At 41.6% G+C, this 23,056-nt stretch overlaps 1 protein-coding gene across 1 annotated transcript in view; it reads left to right on the top strand.

The window, feature by feature from the left end:
• Positions 1-20,907, top strand: part of dph6 (diphthamine biosynthesis 6) — a 56,362-nt gene extending 35,455 nt beyond the window's left edge. The window contains exons 13-15 of the mRNA XM_034125247.1: positions 9,377-9,625; positions 14,724-15,105; positions 19,223-20,907. Of these exons, the coding sequence (XP_033981138.1) occupies positions 9,377-9,625; positions 14,724-15,105; positions 19,223-19,341 (750 nt within the window). The 3' untranslated portion in view covers positions 19,342-20,907. The remainder of the gene's footprint in view (positions 1-9,376; positions 9,626-14,723; positions 15,106-19,222) is intronic.
• Positions 20,908-23,056: the final 2,149 nt, after the last annotated feature.

The following is a 23,056-nucleotide window of genomic DNA, read 5'->3' as shown; positions in this document are numbered from 1 at the left end:
TCACAGGTGACTAACTGTTACCTGTTACTCACTCATGACTGACAGGACAGGTATACAACATTCAAACCACTCTGATTGACATGCAAATAGATAAAGATGTATGCAAAGACAAATCAAATAAGCAATTGAGCATGCACAGGTTATCTCAAACCATCAGCGCACAAACATTTCCTGGCAAATGTTTACTCACATGCTGGTTTATTTACCCACAACATGTGTGCATACTCTTTAACACTGTGTTTACTGCGAGCATGGGCTCTTTTTTCCCCTTTTGTAATTCATCTCTACACCCTAAGATGTATCTGTGTTGACACGCGGTCATATCTCCTTCCTGGGACACAGCAATAGCTATTGGACAGGGACCCTGCCTCTAAATGTGTACATATATTTGAGAGCTCATGTGAGACTGGGAAGTGGTAGACGACAGAGGAGGTAATTATGTTCCTCCCAACCCTGTCCCACGTGCCTCATGCCTCCTCCTCCCCCCCCTCCCCTCTGCCCCGCTGTGACCGCGTGGAGGCTGACCTGCAATGGCAGTGGTCATTTTCAGAAGTCAGTGCCTTCTTTAATACATTATCCTGCGCTGTGCTGCTGCAGCACCACGTGGGGACAGACTGGTATCAGCTTTGTACCAGGCGAGGACAGGGGAAGGACTGGATCTGTCAGAGCGCATCGACTCTCACGCGGCCGTGAACGCCGGCGCTGTGCTTCTGCCCCGGCCCCTGCCACACTCCCACTCATTAATGGGCCCGGCCCTGACAACTGATCCTAATTGCCTTTGAACAGCTCTTCATGTATTATTGGTGCCTGACTGCCTTGGTTCATGTCAACAAGCCATGGGGAGCAGGGACAGGATAGCCATGTCCATCGCCCCTCTTCCTCTATTAAATGGAGATAGATACTAGACATGCATGTAAATATACTGTATAATCATTATGTGTGTGTGTTTGCCTCGTAACCATATTTAATCACCTGGGAAGCCTCGAGAGACACAGATCTCTGGTGTCCGTAGTGAATGGTCAGCACCCTATCCAAGTTGTTCACCTTTACAGATTTGAAAATACTTAAATACCTTATGTGTAAAAAGCATTATGTAATTATTTTTGAGGCCACGGTGAGTAAACAGTATAGTCTATATAACATTGTACGTAACATTGATGCAAGCAATTAGCTATGAATGAGAATGATTTTATTTGATAAATGGCAGACTGTTGCATTTTCTATTTGAGACACCCACATGTTTCACGAGTGTGTGTTTGTGTTTGCTTGTTTTCCTCACACTTTGTCACTGCTGATGAGTAGTGGAGGGGTGAATGGTTCAGAGATATCAAGAAGGCAGCTGAAAAGCGTCATTTAAAGATCTCACAGCAGCAGATATCTGCCAAGACACTCGCGTTGTTACAATTGCAATCACAAACACTCAGTCAAAACACATCATTATTTGTAGTCCCATGTGTGAATTATTACCCCATATCCAACTATTTACTTCCCATTTTACCCCTCCATTTGAATACGGGAAAAGGAGAGGTGCGGTGGCTTGGCTTTTTATTTGTGGAATGAAATAACTGAATAGCGAATGCATAGATAAAAAGCATAGCGGCGTGTCCTGTCCACTCCCATCACTGTCTGAGAGAGGAGAGACGTATGACCATCCCATTACTATGGTAACTAGCCACTATATTCAGAGCTGCCCGGGTGTGTTTCTTCCCCCTGCAGTGACGAGAGGGCATAGCTGACAGGGCCTACACATATATAGACACACATACATACACACACAGACAAATACACACAGATTGGGATGCTCTTGGAGATGCTACTTGTGAAATATACACGTGTGGCAAATACAGACAATACAGAAACAGGTTCCCACACAAACTAGTGACATACAGAAACTAATAGGGATCCGTGTTAGGGAGAAATATATCTCCCTTAGTTTTAACATTTCACTTCACACACATTTTTTTTCATAACACGTAATGCAGAAATATTCCTAATAGAGAATATAATAAAACTTAGCAAAATAGGCACAATAAAAAAACAGGTTCTATCTACCAACCAAACAGAATATACAAATGTCTAGCAAATGTAATAGTGTTTTGTTAGCACAGAATGAATGTATAAACAAAGAGAAACAATGATTGATATGTCAGTAACAAACGCGTAGTTTATAACACTAATTGTCACCGACCCAGAGTGTGTGTTAGTCGGCTTTTTACTGCAGCAGATTCTCCTACTGTCTGCTGTACATCCCTGCGCTGTAGTTTATGTATTTTTAGGAAACCCCTTTTATAGATTATTCCTGTAATTATTATGCTCTACTATGTTTCTGTGATTCCATAAGTTGCGTACATTAAAAGTGGCAGTCAGCGCCTCTGGTTAGGAATGATTATTACATCCACATTCAACAGTGTGCAGGCATTGCCGTATTCTCTTCATTTATTCACTTTTGTCTTAGCAGTACTACGGATGAGTCAGACATGAGTTAGCGCTTACATTCCATTTACTTTTGGCAACTAGCTTCATCATAAATTTCCTATGGAGGCAATTCTTTTGAGTAGTAACTTTTAACCTGGGTCATTCATTTTTTAAATGCCATTGTCATCAAAGAGCGTTTTACTGTTGTAAAAACTGCTGCAGATGAATAATACACAGCCTCCTTTTTTTTCTGCGGACATATCGGCATGTTCACTTTTAATATATATTTATTATTGATATTATGGATTTATTATGTAAGGGGATGTCAGGCCCTGTGAGTCTGGGTAATGTAATGTAGTTTAGATGCTCGGGGTAAGAGTTCATTCAATATAAAATAGAGTACACAATATTTTCTTCATGTCAAAATGTATTGAGTTCAATTTGATGCTCAGACACAAATCGTAATATTTGCTCCATTTTTCAGAGGAGATTAAGCTCATTTGCAGCACATTGTATTTCATCAGCTTGCTATAGTTATGTTATTGTTTCTTGTGCACATTTTCAACAAAATACAGATTTTAATTATTCCAAAGTAAGGGAAAATAATATTGTAATTGTATTTTTATTCTTTTTTAGACACATTTTTAGATTCATTAGATTTTCATTATTTGATGATAAAATAAATATATAACAACCTCACATTATTTTTTTTACACTATTTACTTATAATTTACCCCAAAATGTCATCCATATTTATGAATCTCACTGACGGAATTTTCTGCTTATTTATGCAAACATTTTGACTTTGCCAACAAAAAAAAGCAAAGAGGAAAATCCAAGAAGACTTCGAAGCTGTCTAGCCAGCCTGTCCATGGATTTGGCGGACTGTGTATGAACAGCATTGTGGATCCAGCTGCCTTTTTTAATGCAGCCATACTGCCATCTGTTGAGACCAGAAGGGACTACATCTCTTTTTGCTCTCCTCTGCAATTTCAACACCATCTTGTTCAATCCGTCTTTCATTTTTTTGATCGTCTCTTATTCATCTTTTATGAACTGAACTACACATTTTATCCATTACAACCAACAGAGTAGCAACAACGCAAGGAAGAGAGTGTTTGTGTGGGTTGACTGAATGCTTTGGACATGGACGCAGAATACTTTTGTTAATGGAAGAGCTTCTTCATGTCACTGGGTCGCAAGCTGATTTCTTTTTTGACATTTGAATAGATATTTCACAATGTAGTCCTCTCCTTCAAATCTCACACAATCTCTACACAGACTTACTTAACCTCACCGATACTGATAGTTACTCTTTAATGGCTGTGCCTCTGTGTTGACATCGTTGTTTGTGCCCAGGTTAAGTTAGTGGTTACTTTACAAGCCAGACCAAGAGATGCAGCATCAAAAAGAGGACAAATATGAAAAGACAGAAGAGACGAGGTGGTCACAGCTGGAAAGGCAGAAAGAACGGGGGTTGAGGGATGCAGCTTCAGCATCATTCAATCAGACAACATGCCCCTCAGCTGAAACAGCGAGACCCTCCCCGATTCTCTCGAATTAGGGAGATTAGCAGGAAAGCGCATAATGCAGGATGATGGAATTTGTCATAATTTGCATTGTCCTGGAAAGATTCGGTTTGATAGAGCGATGCATGGAGGGGCTTGTCATGTCCCACGGGCAGGTCATAGAGGAAGCTTGGCAGAAATGATTTTTGCGATATGTGCATCAGTCGTAAAAGCCTCACAACCAATTTGTCAAAAAATGTGAGGTCGGGACATTTGAAGGCAGCAGGGCATTTTGCCTAACGCAATGAAAAACCATGCCCCTCCATCACTCTGCATCCACAGCCCTGCTCTTGTGTGGCACAGTACTCAACAACAACAACAATTGTATTACATGCTTGCTTTGAGTATTTGTTGTTTTATTTGATTCTATTTTATCATATTGACATCAATATTGCTAATGTAAATCTACACAGGAACAAAATACAGACAGAATACCATTTAGCTTCAAAATGTGATCATTTTTTGGTTGAAAATATATTTTTGTGGCAGTGGAAAGATTTATTTATTATTTGTTTATTCATGCCTGTTGGCATTCAGATGTGTCTCCCTGAGCATCCAGCAGTCAGGCTCCTCTGACCTTGGTTATAGCACTGAGCGGCAGCTCCTGACCACCATAAAGTTGACCAAAGCTGACATGACAGTGTTACTCTTCCACACGCTTCAGTGGAGCGGGCATGTCGAGGGCAGACAAACAGGCACAACAGGAAAATACACATAAGCTTAGAGAAGGTGGGGGTTGGGGAAAGGCCAGTGTCCCTGGCTCAGACTGACCACACATTTTTCTAAACAATGGCTCCTTATAGTTGCGTCATTTTTAATGTACTTCTAAATGTGTCACCTTGTGTTCTGAACATATGCTTATGGTTAGTTTTCTGAATAAATGTGCAATTGTAGACCTGAGAGAATGCATTCAGAAGGGCCCTGTACTTGCCGCTCTTTGTGCACTTCATACTGCTATTTATGTCGCCGTTTAAGTAACACTGATTTTGTGTGACAGTTGAGCATACAGGGGTTAGGCTCAAACTGGAGCACAAACAGGAAGAAAAAATAGAGATAGTAGAAAAAAGAAGGGGAGAGAATATAAAAAGGCAAATATGTCCCTCCCCCTTCCCATGAAGCCTTAAATGAGAAGCCTAACATGGGGAGAGATTCTGTAGAAGCAGGGTCGTGGTTCTCCTGAAAGGTTTGTATTTGTAGAAATGAGGTGTCAGAAGAGGCAGGATTTCCTCAGGGCGCAGCACAACATGAGCCCATCTCTTATCATTTCCCACTCCCAGACGTGATCTGCTTTGAATGCACTAATGCTGAAAGAGCCCCACAGACTTGAAGCCAGTTCAAGATGAAATCACTGCACACATCCCTGACAAACTGCCATCCACCACACAAGGATTAAACAGTCGTTGCATATCAAATCCCCGCCAAAAAGAAGAAATAATATATGCACTTAAATACATTTGACAAAACTTCAACCCTCAGTTTTTGATCCCCACATTTCGAGCCATTTGCCAACCCTAAAATATTCAAGAAGAGAAGAAAATTACTGAAGTGAAAAATATGAAGTTAGAAATTTGGAATTTGTCACATATATAAGGAATGTTCCATGAGGGATTTAAGTAAACCGTTATGGAACAACCCAGTGTCCCATTTAAAATGAATTGTAGTGTGTAAATCAAATTAAGTATGAATGGAACACACCATTTAAATTAAGGCATGCAACTTTAAAAAAACATATTTTTAAAGTTTTAGCTCTTGAGTACAAACAAACCTGGTGCTCTGAAGATGCACTCTTATTACACGGATGGGTAAGCTGTAAACAACGCTCAACATCTCCCTGAAAGGACATGTCAAAAATATGTATTAAATGTTGCATTTAATTACCTATTCGGTTGCTGATACTGTGTGTGCCATTAACCTCTTAGCTTGATAACGTGTCCTTGCATAGGGGAAAAGTTACACCATATTAATCTAACCTATTTTACACATTTTGTATTATCATTTTACTGGTTAAATTATGCATGAGGTCTCAATGGGGAGAAATGTGACCATTAGCATATCTGATAGGAGCGCTGGAGCCATTTTCCACCTCTCTCTGTCCTTGGAAGCAGGCAGAAAAACCCGACTGTTCGTCAATACCAGGTCATTTTATCCTGGCCAGCCCAGTTCATCCATACCGTCCCAAAGCTTTGCTAATGACACTCGGAGACGTCCTCAACTCGATGGGGGCCCAGAGGGCTCCAACACCAATGTGAATATAGTCTCGCACCGTCTGGTCATCTCTGGAAGCTCTTTGACAAAAAAACTGCAATTAGAAACACCTCAGACACACCAGCCTGAAACAAGACACCGTTAAGGGTTGGGAGCGGACACAGGCAGGCGCTTCCTGAGGACATTTACATATATGTTACTGTCTGCAGCTCACACGGAGAGAGAGAGGGTGTTTTTGGTGAGGGTGACCTTTTGACATGTCATTGGGTCAATTAGAAAAGTGATGGCATCTTAGACATTAAATAAAGGTTGATAAGGCTTGACAACAAAAATGCTTGGTTCATTATAAGCAGGAAAAACTGCGTCGTTGTCCGTTTTTACTGTAAAGACATGTTAAAAAGAGATATGGTGATATTGTATGCATTTCTTAATCAAAACGTGACTACTTGACTGAATGCATCTTGATTTTCTTACTAAATACAAGTAGTGAAAATGAAATACTGCTTTGATATTCACTGTGAATACTTGTGTCTAAAGTGCCCAACCTTCGGCACTGAATGTTCATTATGAAATACATCTAAAATATATTAAAAGTCATATTTCTTTTTTTTTTGTGTGTGACATTTCCTAAAACCTTTAAGTTGTGACAGGAGATATTCAATATTATTAAACAGCAGTAGAACAGAAATAAACCAATATGAACATGTAGTATTGATTCACCCTTTTCTCTGTGGGCCATTTAAACTGCTAGCTTTTGAAAAAGACTTACCTTGTTATAGAAAGTTTAATGTCATATGCAATTGTTTGACCCTTATGAATATTAAAGGAACCCATCTCTGTCCTATTAAAAATGCATGTGGCATTGTGGTTGTTGATCACGTTTAGAACGCCCATGCAAATTGGACTGTCTTCCCTGTCAAGGCCTAAGATGAATAATGTAGTTGTGTTGTATATTCAGGGGCACACCATTGACAGTCAATTAACAAGTTTGATTGGTGTGTGAACTCGTTCTTTTGAACTGTTAATTTTATGTAAATAGTATTCGCTCTCCCTTCTCCACTGTCTCCCAGGTTCACCACAGAAATATTTGCCCCCACCTCCACAAACCCCCAAATCCCCAATTCCACCTCCCACTAAGAGTAACCAGAGCGGGATCCTTAATAATTGATCATCACACACCTGCTTGGTAGAAGCTATGGGAGTCTGCCTTTAACAGTCAAGGGGCCCCATGCTAGCCCCTTTTGATATTCAAATTGACAAATGGTTGCCGGTCTTTATGAATTCAAAGTGGAGCGAGCTCTTTTCATGGGGACAAGCTTGTTAAGATATTCTGGCCACCCGTCCAACCTGATGGAGCCCTACTTTGTTGGAGTGGATATGATGGCATTTGATGGCTCATAAATGAAATGCCAATGACAATTTGTTGTTGATGTGTGGGAATTTGGCTTTTATGTTAGGCGGACATAGTTATGCAGGCGCTCGGGCAGATTGTGCTTGCAGGTAAATGATCCGGTGATTCATCCAACTCGTTGAAAGCAGCGAGGGCCTTATCTCCTCCCTTTCTTCCCCCTAACTCACTCGCGCTCGCCTTCCCTCCGACTCTTGTCTCTCGCACTGTCCCAGTAATTTGGAGCAGCAGAGATGGAAGCTGACAATTCATCAAAGTTGACAAGTGAACCCAGGAGCTGGGGATCATGGCAAACCCATCTGATTATGGAAATAGCCATGACCATGTTTGCCCTCTAGCTAAACAGTTGTGCGGCTAGCATCTTGTTCTGCGTGTATACCAATCCAGTAAAGGCAACATATTCCGTTTTCAGTATTCCTCCTTTGAACAAGTTCTGTCACGGCTTATCTGTGTAGGCCTCAAACAATAAAACAAAGGGCTTGTTTTAAATGAACTGGAGAGGAAGTTCAGCTGAGAGGGTGCTAAGTCTTAAGTATTATATCTGCTCGACTCTAGTAATCTCACTGTGGAACATGATCCCCCTGGCTGTGTCTTTGCTAATCAGTGAAGGACCATGTCAGGGGCCATGTATCCATTGATTCAGGCCTTCTTGATCCTCCCTGGAGATCTGCATGTGCTCAAGGGCCCTGCATAGGCCAGCAATTATCACCATGTCACCAACAGCTATTTGCATTGACCAGCAGCTATAGTGTCCGGCGCTAATGCCATCCAACCTCAAACACTGGTGAGCTACAGGGTCTCTAAAGGCCTGACCTCCCTTAACGCCATTCCTCATCCCTACTCATCTCGTTGCATTAAACAGATAGATTTTTGAAGGAGCTTGATTCTAACAGAGGTATTTAACTGAAAATAGAGCTTATTATCACTTTGTTAATATGCTCATAAATAACACCTGTGCAACGAGAGGCATTGACAGGCTTTTCACAGTGTACCTGCTTGTGAAACGAGAATTAGTTGGTGATAAGAAGCTGACGAAACTTGTTAATTAATGCAGTGCTACTAAAACAAACAAACGCTTATAATTAATGTTAATTTGATTATAGCACCTCATAGATTAAAATTGTACTTGTTTTGATGTTGGGTGACTTTTAAATCTAGTTTTCTGGTTGAATAGATGTGTTCACAATTGGCTAATTAAATATTCTTTTGACAAGGCCAAGGTTTCCACAATAACTACTAGGGTGGGGTAACAAACAAACATACATACATGTATTTTCATACATACAGTAAGTACAGGGCAGGGGCAACGTTTTCAATTGCCAATAAGATTGTATTATTTTTTTTAGCGTTACTCATCACAAAAGTTCCCTTTAAGGCTCTAATGAAGTGTCAAGCATAATAAGCTCAATTAAAGTCTTTAGCCCTTGTATGAACTTATGTGAATGTGTGATATAAATAAAGCATTTGAGTATAGACTGGCTACACCATAAAAAAACGATTTATTATCAATTTGAGTAGATTGCTGTGTAATTTTGCAGATACATTTTAGTCCCCAGAGGATGAATTGTAATTACTTTAGTCACCCCGGACCTTTTCTGTAGCGCCACCATGAGTTTCACGTTTGTTGTTTTGAGTGAAATATCTCAAAACACTATGCTGAATTGATTGATATGACATTTGGTGCAGTCAGTCATGTTCTACTCAGGATATATTGTATTAACTTTTGTCTAGTGCCACCATAATAAACCCGCACTGCTGTGTTTTTCTTCTCTTTCTCCAGGTCGATGAGTCTGTTTTCTGCGCAGGCCAAATTGCTCTGGTCCCCTGTACCATGCAGCTGGTAAAGGCTGGCACCAGGACGCAGGCCCGTTTGTCCTTCAGCTACGTGGAGAAGGTTCTGGAGGCTGTGATCAGCAGCCTGACTCTAGCTCATGTTGTCCAGGCCCACTGCTACACCACAAAACACCAAGACATCCCCATCATCAGGGCCGCCTGGGAGAGCATGCTGAGGACCACAGAAGAAGAGAAGGTCAGTTCATGTGCACTGAAGCTTTTGTTTATGAAATATATACCAGTGGTTAAAAAGAAAAAGCAATGACTGTCTGTTTTATTATAGATGCAGAGGAAATATTGATCATACTTATAATACGATACTGCTCCCACATAGAATGAAAACATGTTTAATGGATTAAAAGACAGTGGATGAATAAGTCAAATGAGAGAAAGTTCATATGGTATCGAAGTTTTTCAGTAGAGCCTTTCAGAATTGTGTTTTATAGTTGTGAAATAAGGGAAAGTTCCTCGCCCCTCTCTGCCCCCTTGAGACACAAGCCGCCGCGACTGATATTTACCAGTGAGTGCGCTCATGAAAAGTTGATGATGTGGGAAACGCTGGTGTCTTTGATAATGCCGAGCTTGGCACAGAAGCAGATGTCTTCCTCAGAGCTTCCCTAATCCTTTGCCCCCACACACCATTTTGGAGCTCCGTTCAACTCTCAGAGCAGCTTATCCCCCCCCATCCACCCCCCTTTCCTGCCACCTCCCTCCATCCTTTCCTCCATCCCACCGCCCCGGCTTACAACCCCTGCTCCATACGTCTAATAGGGGCACCAGCCTCCCCTGGCAGCCCTTCTCCTCCTACAATAATCTGTGTCGCCATGGGAATAGGGCCTAAGGGAGAGGCAGGAGCCCACCTCCAACATGTGGCTCTGCTCAGTGGTGAGAGGTGTTAAAGACTGGGGAGAGGATGTCAACTTTGTGTCAATTCCAGAAAAGTATAGCATATTTTCAGCTATAAATGTGTTATTGAAGACCAGCAAATATTCTCAAAGCATCAAGTGATACTTTCTGAATTCAAATACATATATTTAAGCTTATCTCAGTCGAGAGCTGCCGTCGATTTGTGCATTTATTTGACATATTGTAACTCACTGTGGATTAAAAATCTTGAAAGCATTGACAGCGTACCCGCAATTTAGCATGCATATTGGGTTGTTCATTTAACAAGGCTAACCAAGGGCAAATCTTAGGGAGGTCACAAGACTAGTCTCAGGTCAGAGGTCACTGAAGATGGACAACATCATCCATCTGTTGTGCTTCCATGTCACTTTTGCTGACCCAGGACTGCCAACAGGAGACCATGTTTTATTTTCAACTGATTCTAAGATGAAGCAGCTCTAATTGACAGCTCCATCTGTAAACAGGTGAGTTCTCCCCTTAAGAATAGATCTGGCTGAGGTGGTGGGTTACTGACCTCATGCTCTTTCTTTGCCTGTGAGGCAGATCATCTTCGTGTGACTTCCCAGCTTGGCTCTCACACTTTCTCCTCTCTTCCACTTCAAGGGAAGATAGGCAGAGCGGCTGTGGTGGGGGAAACTGTTTCATCCTAAACTAGGTGAAATGCTCTCTCCCTGGGGTGGGGATTATACAAAGCACCGGTGCTCATTTGAACTGACTGTAATTAGAATGGTTAACTCAGGTCAAACGCTGATAACACGACTCCCACAGACAACAGCGATAACTCCACCAGCTGGAATTTGCAAGAATAATTTAAATTTGCACTGTGGTAGCTCTTTAAGTTAGTGTCTAAGATTTATTTAAAGCAAAAGCTATAAAGTGTGTTCACAGAAATAGATCAAAGAAAAGAGGACAGACAAGATCATTATGTTAAACAGGGACATTAACCAACCAAATCCTCCCATTATGCTCCACAGTCAGTTCGTTGCAAAATATCTATAATGTGTGTTTTTACTTTTGGCATTCTGGTTTATAAAACTGAACTGAACAATCAATTACATTTAACATTTAAATAAAATGGGAAAGTTATACCTAATTCGTAATCTTAAATTGGCATTGCCAAAAAAATAACTATTTAATTATATCAAGTGCCTAAAGACAGTATATTGTCAATTGCTATAGGTTGTATTATTGATACTAGGGATTTCATTCCCCATTCTGATCCCTTCTTTGTTTACCCCACAATGCATCTGTTCTTTATGGATGCTGATTGAGAACCTGTGTATGTAGCTTTACATGTTGACATGTAAGATAGATAAATGGTAACGTGTATTTTCCGACACCAGACATGTGAATTGAAATGATAGAAACACCATGGCATGGCGTGTTTGTGAAGCCAAAGGGCCATGTTGTTTTTGTGCGCAGATAATTTCTCTAATCAGGTGGATGGAGAAGCTTGCAGGGTTAATTGGGAGCATACTGGAGTCGCTATATGTGTGAAATTGTATTTACGGTGCATTAAACCACAAAGAGCCTGTTTGTCTGTGTGTGAAAAGGGTTTGATGAACAGGGAGATGTTGATGTGATAAATCAATAAATGTTAAACAGACGTCCCTTTGTGTAACAATAACAGGTTCTGGAAACGTGTCATATAGTGAAAAATAATTATGAAGCAGGTTTTCTGTTATCTAACAGTACTTTCATTTCACACACAATATTCATAAGCACCTATCTATTTTGGGAAAGATTATTTATCAAACGATCTGTTTGTTGATATTTTGATTTGTGATCAATTTAATAGTATTGCATTTGCAATATGGTTTTCCTTCTTGCATACCAAAGTAAAATACTTCTTTCCATTGTTTCTCTCCTGCTTACTTGGTACTTTTTAAAGTGCTTGGCATGGTTTTATAATGGCCTAATACCCTTAAACCTTTCCTCACCCCACTGACATGGCCCTGTGTGTTTCATTTACACAAACAGTCTGACGGGCTTCAGCGTGGAATCTTAAGAAAAGAGAGGGAATGAGGGAGTGAATGGGAAGGGATATTATAGCAGACTGACAGCACTACAGTAAGTGCTGAGACATAGAGCCACATGCTGAAGGCGTCCCGCTGGGCAGGAAATGTAGGGGAACTGGCTAAGCAGCGAAGTCCCATCAGCTCCCCGCTGTTCCCCGCCTCTACACCACTTCCTTATTACCGTGTTTACCGTTCGGCTTTCACGCCTCTCGGCCCTCCAACCCACCGCACGCTCCAGGCACACGGACGCAAGTTAGAGGGAGGAAAGTGGGGAGAAAGAAAACAAACATAAGGAGAGGCAGGTCACACTCCATCAGTGTAGAGAGCTGAGCGCAGCAGATCCAGACTTCATGCGTTTACCTGCTGCCTACAGAGCGAGAGAGCACTGGGGGAATGGCTGCATGCCCTGGAACCGAAGTGCGATGAAGTAATGAGATGGATTGTGTTAAGTGGCTGGTGTAGAGCGGAACAGAGCCCCCTTCACACACACACACACACACACACACACACACACACACACACACACACACACACACACACACACACACACACACACACACACACACACACACACACACACACACACACACACACACACACACACACACACACACACACACACACACACATTCTGCCACCCGCCTGCCCTCCCAACTTGCCACTCTAGCACTCAGCTCCACAATATATCAAAGCCTGTGTTTTATTGGATTAATTTAATAAATGATGTCTGGTCAGGTAGGGATGTCAGCCTGTTTTCCGCTCTCACTCCTCTGGCAGGGTAATGGAGTTCTGACCAGTCAAGCCTGAGACTCACACACACAAATGTACAACACGTGTACATTCATAGACACACACTCAATACTGCACCTTTTGCACATTTAGTTCCACAGACCTGCTGAACAAACTTCCCTCATAATGTTACATTTTGCTGGATACATTAATAAAGAAACAAAAAGGGACTGATGTAACCTCGTCCGACAGCTCGGACAAAAAGTCAGCAACTGTGCCGTGACAGTAAAGTCCTGCCAGAGGCTGGAGCTGCAGAACTGAAGTCCCCTGATCTCCTTGTGAATGGTCGGTTGGGTATAGTACCTCAGCAGCAGAGGCCTGCAGGGTGGCCTTTAAGCCTGGCTGAGCAGGACCCCCTGTCCTGTCACTTCTCTCCCCAGTTCCCACTCTCTGCTCCATGTTCAATCACTATTGACAAGCGCAGGAGCAGTTCCCTCTAGGAGGAATACCTAGCCTGTGCCAGAAGTGCTAATATAACATTTATCAAAGCATAGGACCTGTATGTGTGCTGTCACTTTGTCTGACATGCTAAGAGGTCCGCGCTGACACGGCTATTGTTCTCTGCTCTTGTGATTGTTCATCACTGCAAGCTAGCCTCTCTTAAAGTAAATAAATCTCCACCCTTGAACGCAAACTCATTCAACACACTTACTTTTTTATGTTTTCTTCACTTTTCAAGGCAAGAGGTTAGCTGTTGATACACAATTTAGCGTTTGCTAAAGTTTAATCTGAAGGTAAGTGCTGCTCCAGTGAATCTGGCTGATTGGGTCATGACGGGTTGGTCTGTTGAAGGGACAAAGTGGCCGTCGTCTGCTCTTCTTTTTCTGTATGTGAGTGAATATCAAAATAAAATGTAAGAAACCTGTTATTATTCTGCACTTACGAAGTGGGGTGTAAGTGGATGAAAATTGATCCAGCAAATTGGAAAGGGGGTTAAGTGTTTTTGCCCTATCGACTCCGACTGAAATGACGGTTATATAAAACACTCATTTCTCTCCCATTAGCAGATGAAGCCACAGCCAAGTATTATTAGAGGGCCACATTGTAGCACTGCTCCAATACATTGTGTTACTGCTAATGGCCCTCAGTCCAGAGGAGAACAAATAAAGAGATTTTGGCTCTATAGATAAAATTGAGGCAGATCTCAACTAAATGCGTGTGGTGAAACTGCCATAATATGTTGTGAGTGATCTTCTTACAAAGGTGAGAAGTCACCTCTGATAGGACCTGTCATGTTAGCTCAAAGTAAATGCATTTGTGCATTTTGTTTACGGTGGCTGCGAGTAGTATGGATTATTTCTGAATTGTTTGTACACACTATCATTACAAGGGTCACCTCCCAGTCTCATGCTAATTGATAGCCTGTCAGTCTGTCAAGTAAAGAGCCTGTCTTAGTGCTGTGTGGTAGAGTTTTATGACTTGCTTTAGAATAATGTGTTATGTTGATGGAGCAGTGTTTGTGGTCAGAAAACGCAGCATGTTTCCCAGCAGGAGGGCCATTCATTTGATTGTAGTGTGTAGCAGAACACAGTATATAATTTGCCAGCCAATTCATTTGAATTTCATCTTTCTGCATTTCAGGACCTGATGTGGGAGCATGAAATCAAACCTGCGCCATTGTTGGTGGTCGTGGTGCCGGCCTTACCCAAGGGTGCAGCTGTGGAGCTTCATGTAACTGCAGTACACGATGATCCCACCCAAAGGACGTCCTGTCACATGACTACAAAGGTGGCGTGCGGATCCGTAGAGTGCCACACTGTAATGTCTGCATGTAGCGCTTCACTTTCACTCTCCCTGGCTGTGCCCGGCGATAACCTGGAGGTCACCGGTGTAAAGGATGTTACAGAAGCAGTTGGCGCTACATTAAAGAAAGCCATGAAGAAGATGGCTGCTGAGCTGGTGCCACTGTGTGCCAGGGTGTTCTACAAGGGCAACCACCCGCTGGCACAGCAGATTGTTGAAGGTATGTCACTGGAGATGTATCTCACTCAAGAAGACACTACACATACGCTTTAAATTGTTCACTCATTAACAGGATTTATCATAAATAAGTCATTCTGTTGCGACACAAGTTAAGCTCCACATCACTGTATTAATAGAAACAAAGTGACAGCCCGTCTCTCTGCACTCTCTTTTGGTATAAAGTTTGAGCTGACATTGTTTATGTAAACTCCATAAGATATTCTAGGAAGCAGTCTCTCCAGAGGAGGAATCTTTCTTCCTGTGTTTAATTATTGTAAGTCATTTGTTGTGTCTGCACTGTGTACAGTAACGCAAGCAGCTGGCACAGTCTTTTGTCATCATTACACTTTTATACGCCATCATCTCCGGCTCCCAGGATTCCAGGTTCTCGGCAAGGCAAATGTGGAACGGTATTTGTTTTATCCTGAGAGATGTTCTCTCGGAGGGAAAAGGGCGACGAGCACATCGATCACACAGGCTCAATTGTCAAGTCATCGCTGAAGCAGTCAATTAACATTTTTGAATCCGTGCCAAACCAGCCATCTTACTGTCATTTTTAGCTTTGACATAACTCATCTTCTTGAGGACGGGAAATTATGGTTACCAGTGATGAATGGGGAAAAGGTTGATCCGTTTGGAAAACGTGTTGATATGCATGACAGATGAACACTGCTATTTGTTTTGTAACCTAATTATATAATTGTTATTCAACACTGTTTCATGATATACGATGCATGTCATTAATATCTTCTTTCATTATTCACAATGGAAGCGTAAGAGGCTTGAGGAGGAATCTTATTCAAATGTATCAAATACAAATGTCAAATACAGAAAGATATAGATGTAGATATGGCAATAAATGCTTAGTGTATATATTTAGGACAACTCAACATTTACTATTGATGCCTCTATAGAAAGAATGTTAGTTTTTCTTTATAGAAACCATTAACGGTGTTACTGGGTCATTGGTTTACTGGAGCAAAATCAACCTCAATCTTCACCCTTGAAATGTATGTTTCTTTGATTATGGCTTGCACAGACGGCTCCCCTAAAACCATTTACTGACTCATCATTGAGCTCGAATCTGTTACCTTACCCTGCACGCACAGCCAAGCCCTGGGAGCTCACCCATGGGCGTTTTCATGGGTCACAGCCTATGCTCATCGGGTGATGAATCCAAAAAGTCAAAGGAAGAAAAGTAACACCTCTGGCGCTAGCAGTCACAGCCTCACAACTGCTGCTGTCAGCGAGCAGACAGACAACAACATTGGAGCAGAATGTGACTGCACCCCCCCCCAAACCCCCCACCCCACCCTTGGGTTACTTGCGTTAAGATTCACAGCTGATAGACATGACATATGCTCCAAATGAAACCTTTAAACATCTTGTCTCAACCTGTTACTTACGATAGAGAGGTTTTCTCAAAGATAGGACCTCAATGCTCAATAAAACCTCACATTTTTGGTGAAGGACTTTATGAAGGTCTTGGGATTAAAAAAAGCCATTATTTTGTACAGTAAGAATTTTTATTTAATACATTTTGATTTCTTTGTTTCTAAATGCTAGAGAAAAAAGTACCTCTAATATTTAACCAAAACAATATTGAAATTGACATCTTTCAAAATGGTGAACTTTATGGCAATTAGTCGCTTATTTTCACACCGATCAAACAAAGAGCAACATTAGCATTTGTAGGAAGTTGTGTTTGTTTCCATCTAATGAATTTAGTTCTATTTTGGTCTCCATCTTTTCCTAAAAAACATATCTGTCTTTTTCTAAAACCAAGACAATGTTACTTGCTGTTAACTGTGTGTCTGTTTTTAAAATTGAACTGTTATTATAATAAATGATTGTTCAAAAACACAACAATAAGGATTTGAGCCCAAAAACAATAAGCTATAAGAAGATACAATGATCCCTAGAACTGAGAGGTTGTAAAGTAATTTTTTTCTGTGAGCTCATCCCTACGAGCAAACCCTCTCACATACAAGGCGGGCGACTTGTTGTTTATACAAAATGAATAACAAGGGCTACTTTTAGGAAAGGTGAGGAAGTGTAATGATCCTCTGTGGCTCCACTTAACAGCCCCTCGTAATAATTGTTCATTGTTCTTGGACTAAATGAACAATTTTCATGAGCCAACACTTGCTAATTACCACCTCGTTTACCGGGTAATTTGACCAGTATGGGAGTCAGTGTAGCACAACTAAAAACCACTGGCTCTGGGCCTTGGCCAGTGCTTAAAAGCCCCATAAGCCCAGCAGGCATTAACCATTCCACTCAGAAACACCATTTCCTCTTCTTTTCACTTAGCCTCACAATATTTATATATCAATCAGTTCGAACAGAAATGGCTCTTGGTTTTAGCATAAAAGGGTGTTGTGGGCATTAGTAATGGTTTGGTTTTTAAAACATAGTGATTCAGCAGCAGCCTTTTTAGCTCCCTGTGTGTTCGCTGTGTAAGCAGAATAATGGCTGGTCCTCTTGGGTAGATGGTTTAGTTCCATCCCATTGCTAATGTGATGGCTCTTTGAATCTTACATCCTCTGTCCACTGAGCCCCTCAATGAGGCTCCCCGTGTAGCCCGAACGGGGGCTAAGAGCCCAGGGCAGGGGAGTGGGTGTGTGATGGGAAGTGTTCTATACATTTTGTGTGATTTTTACAGAAGCATTTATATGGGATTGGTCTGTCTTTACACGCTTTTGACTCACAAAGACAAAAGAACACAAAATTGCCCAGTCACTCAAGTCACCTTCGCCCCCCTCGTGTCTCTCATTCATGCATGAGCAGGCATGTCTGTGTACACAGACACAGAAAGAGACCCTCAAAGAGAGAGCGCAATTATTTCCTATCTGTTAGTACAAAGATTAAAACATCCTGACATAAAACAGGCTTAGTGCGCAAGGTGTGATGAAGGGCGTGTTTCTTCTCTTAATAAAACCATCCCCTGTCTGTGATCTCTGTAGCTCGTTCAGTTGTCAGCTAGCCACCTCCAGAGGATCCTGCTTCCCAGGGTGCACCACATGCTCTGATAACACATATTTAGGCTTTTAATGCCCTCCAAAAAAGGCCTGTGTTCAGTGGGGGTATTTTAAGCTGTAGTGCGTATTAGCTAATTAGGGTGTGTGGGCTCTTTGTAAGGATGTTTGGCATGCTGCGGGTGCTTCAAATGAAAGAGAATAGTGCTCAATTGCTCGAATAACCTTTTTGTCCTGATTTCTCTCTCTCTACAAGTTCACATCAATGTCACATAGTTGTACTAGAGTAGAAGTTGGTCAAACTTTGTTTGTCCAGTCAAGATAAGTGGTCAAGGATTACATTTTACATACATCATATTGGACAAATTCTGTGAATGGAAAATATTTAATTGCATTAGATGTGTAACTCTATTATGACCACACCCCAGGCCCATCCAGTGTGCTTTAAGTCAGTAGTAATAAGCCAGGACAGTCAACCATAAGACAGGAACACTTGTGACCAATTAGTGCACGGAGCAGAGGAGGGAATGGTCAACATCCCAGCGGGCCGCTCCTAAACAGACAGGCTGTCATCAAGACGAGGCGCTGAGATGCTCAATGAATTCTCACATGTCCGCTGCCCGTCTGTAGTCCGACCCCACCACTCACACACTAACAACATCTCTCAGCTCCAGTAAAGCTGAGAGGTAGTCCCAACACAGCTTCCTAACATCCCAACTCAACGGGAGCAGAGGATCCATTGCACTAGATCCCCCCCCAACAAGCTGCTCAATTGTCCAAAAGGGCATGGCAGGGTTTCCCCCTCCCTCTCTTCTGTGTATGTGTTTGGTTGTATGTGTGTGAGTTCAGGAGGGGTAGCTTAGAGCTCAGTCCTTGCTGACCATATGTCCGCACTGCAGGGAGTTGGGGGGGGGGGGGGGGGGCTACAATCTGCCAAGGATTTAGGAATGCCAATAATTTGTAAATAGGCCCGTGTTCCCTGGTCGAAGGGTTAAGTGTAGCTTCTGTGCTGGGATGGTCCCAGTGGGGCATCTGTATGCGAGCCTAATGTCCAACTCCAGCCAAAGTTCTCATGAGACTAACACCTCCTTCTTTTTTTGTCCTCACCCCCTTATCTCCCTCCCCACCTCTAACTGCCAGGGCTTGAAGAAAGTTTGAGGAGCTCTCTAGCAGACTCCAGTCCGTCTGTGGCCCTGGTTCCAGTCCTGGACTTGCCGGACTCCGAGATCCTCCACCTGTCCTGCTGGCTCAGTTTATAGTCAACAGCCAGACTCCAGTCATCCACAGCACTGGAATCCAATGGGGCTTTTCTGGAGAACCAACTATCACAGCCCAACAACTCAAGACTTACAACAGGACATTGTGAATGTGACAAATAAAAACGGCATAACTGCTTATTGATGTTGACTGAAAGGCAAACTTTTGTCCGTCTCCAAGTGGTTTTGAGGATGTGCAGTTTTGAGGATGTGCTTATTTGACTTCATATCGCAGAAGTTAGGCCAATAATCCCTATGTCCTCTACTGGAGTTGTTTACTGCAGCAGCTGTTATTCTGCCTTCGAGAAGAGTCTTATAGAACTTCTATAAGCTAAAGCTGCATACCAGAAGGCTGGAGACCACGGACTACAAAAAGAGACACCAGCAGTGTCTCATTCCACGAGGCGATAAACTGTATCCCCTGATATCCCACTGTTTCTGGTGGAATGTCTCTCTCCACGTTAGCTAACACCCCTCATAAAGGCCTAGCGCCACCGCTGACACCATCTGTTCAGTTGTAAACCTATAGATTTACTGTGTGACTGCTTTGTGGATGATGTGACTGTTTCTCTCTCTCATGCTCCATGGGATTCAAGGTGTGTTATTATTGTGTAATGGGCAATCAGTGGCAAGCACCTGAAAAGATTAAGCCTCTTTATGGTTTCTATTGATTCTAAGGCAAGCTGGTTAATAGGAGAGGGACCCTACAACACACAGCTGCAGGCCAGGTGTGTGTTGCTGTGTTGTGTGTATGTGCTCGGGCCCGAAAATGGACATTGTGACGATGTGGGAAGAAAACAACGCCATTAACCATTGCTCCTGGAACAATGCTTTTCTCAAAGATCATGAACCGTATTGATGATCTGAGTTGGAATGCATCTTCACTCCAGCTATTCTCTTTATCGCATTTGTGATGGCGGCAGAGTGGAGTGGGCTATTGATCTTCACCAACCGAATGTTGTTTTGATTGTTGTTATCAAAAATTGAACAATAGAGGCAGCCAATAGAGCCTGAAGATTTTATTGAGGGTTGAAAAACACAAACAAGCAATTATTTATGAGAGCGAGCAATCCAATGCCCCATAAATATACAGTGTGTGTTAATGTTCACCTGTTTGCTTTTAAAGGCCCCACCAGGGGAGATTTAGAATTGTTGATTGATGTAGCTGTCAAATAAGCACAAAGATATGGATATTTTGTAATAAAGTACTTATATTTTGTACTTGTACACCTCAGTCAACTTAACACCAATACATTTTACATACTTAACTTGATTATATTTCAGTGTTTCCAATAAATAAAACTGATTATAATTCCAACAGATTAAGCAATGAAACAAATAGCTGAAGAAGATATTGCTCTAAAAATGTTTTCTTTGTAAATATTCTTGGTTCCTTACATTTCTTTGTGTGTGACAGTCTGAATGTCAAGCAGGTTATTGCCAAACCATTGTGTGCTGCGCTAACATGCATGTTCACCAGACATGATACATTATGGTTTACAGAGAGGATTAGAAATACGTTTTGTTGTCGAAATTCAGAAATGAATAATAAAGAAACAACCTACACCAGCCCATGTACATTTAATTTATTTTAAGTTGGCAGTAGATTCAACATTTTATATAAAAAGCCACATTTGCAAGACATTTCTGTATTCAGTCTTGAATGCCCAGGCTTCTTTCTTTAGTGTAACAATGGCTAAATGACAAGGACTGTATGTGTCACAATACACAAACATACAAAACCCATTAAAAAACACACAGAGGAGATTTGCCACTGTAATTCAGTGCACAACAACCACTTGTCGATCACACTGTAAACACTACATTGTGTCTTTCAGCAGGCATGTTTTCATACAGACGCAGGCAGAGCCACGACTATATCATCACATTCTAATCATGGCCACTGTGATGGCCTATGGCAGACACATTTCTTTGTGTCTCCACCACTGTGTTTCCACATGAAATGAATAAAGACAGGGTGACATTTAGTTTTCTCATGTGTTTTGTCAAATGTACATTTTCTACTTAGCTGACCTGCAACCGCTCTGCAAACAAACTGGCTGTTGTGGCTAACATTGTCCTTTGTGCACAGTGTACCAGCCTGCGGCTCTTGTCATTGTGGCCTTGCACATGGACTTTAACTGTGTGTTTCTTCCTCCAGGCTAACCAGGCTGATGTGTGTGACTCTCTCTCCCCATAGCAGTGAGCTTCGGTAGGGGAGCCCAGCTCAGGAGCCGCCTCACAGCATGACTCTTCCTGACATTGGGTTCTGTTTGCCTCAGTGACCGTGGTTTTGTTTGTTTGTATATTTGATTCCTTTTTGTTTCATAATGCATTGTTTTCCTCCCCTGACAGATTGTAAAAGCATGTCTTCATGGTCACAGCACTGACTAAATGAAACTTGTTCTTTCTGCTGAACTGGCAAGCCATCACATGCTATTGAGTGGTGTCTGCTGCCCTCTTGTGGTCCACATAAAAAATGCAATTTAAAATAAAGCCAAATATTTTACAAGCATTCATCCCCTATAATAAATTACTGATATACTTGGTTGAGTGCTCAATGTTCTGTGTGAATACTTTAGATATTGAATAATCTTTCTAAACATTTTTTTTATATTGACAGTGTTGCTATTTCGAATGAATGGACATTGCACTTTTATATTTTGTATTTCTGATGATCAAACAATTCTATGTTATTTCTACGTTACAGTAACTTGTCTTTCATTTCTAGATTTTTGAGTAAAGACCAAAACATGATTTGAGATTTTGATATGCACACTTTCAAAAACGCTCTTGAATGACAACTTATCAAAAACGGTACTGATTCATTTTTGACTAATTTCACTTTTACTCAACAACAAAATGTGAACAAACACCAATCAGAAAACCATAGAAACAGAATGTAACAGGACTTAAAAAGGGGTTGGGTATCTGTCTGGGTCTTGCTAGACTAAACTATTTTCCAAGACTAAACAATGGACAAACTCAGAATCATTTATCCATTAAATTTGGGACTGGTTGAGTGATACATCTTCACAGTTTAAGCAGGTTTGTGATTCTTTGAACTTAACCCAGTTTATTGATAGTCCCACTAGAATAAACCCTGCCAAACCCAATAACGATACCCTTATAGATGTCATTCTAACAAATGCAGCTCATAAGTATGTGTCTGTTGGTGTTTTTCCTAATGATATTAGTGACCATTGCACTATTGCTTGCGTTAGGAGCACTAAGTTGCCCAAAGCCATGGGCCTTATTGTGCTCAGGCGCCTCTTCAAACACTTCTCTGAGCAGGCTTTCCTACACGATCTGGCGGAGGTTAAATGGCACTTCATAGCGTTAATTCCATCTGTCGATGTTGCCGTCCAATTTTTTATTGATCACTTTTTATCGATTATTAATAGACATGCCCCCCTTAGAAAATTCAGAGTTAAGAATAGGAACACTCCATGGTTTACTAGAGAACTATCTGATCTCATTCATGATCGAAATAAGCAATGGTCCTTAGCTAGAAAGTCTAACACTAGTGATGGCTGGCTTCTTCTTCGTGTCCTCAGAAATAAATGTTCAGCCCTTATTAAAAAAGCTAAAGCTGATTACTATCTGAGCTTAACCACTGATTGTTTTAATGACCATTCGAAATTCTGTAAAACAATTAAATCACTTCAGAAAAAGAAGGTTTCTAGTTTCCCACAAAAACTGAAGGTCAGTGATTCTT

Source organism: Trematomus bernacchii, unplaced genomic scaffold (genome assembly GCF_902827165.1).
Source record: "Trematomus bernacchii unplaced genomic scaffold, fTreBer1.1, whole genome shotgun sequence".
In the NCBI taxonomy this organism is placed as follows: Eukaryota; Metazoa; Chordata; class Actinopteri; order Perciformes; family Nototheniidae; genus Trematomus; species Trematomus bernacchii.
This window is presented reverse-complemented; position numbering and strand designations above follow the sequence as displayed.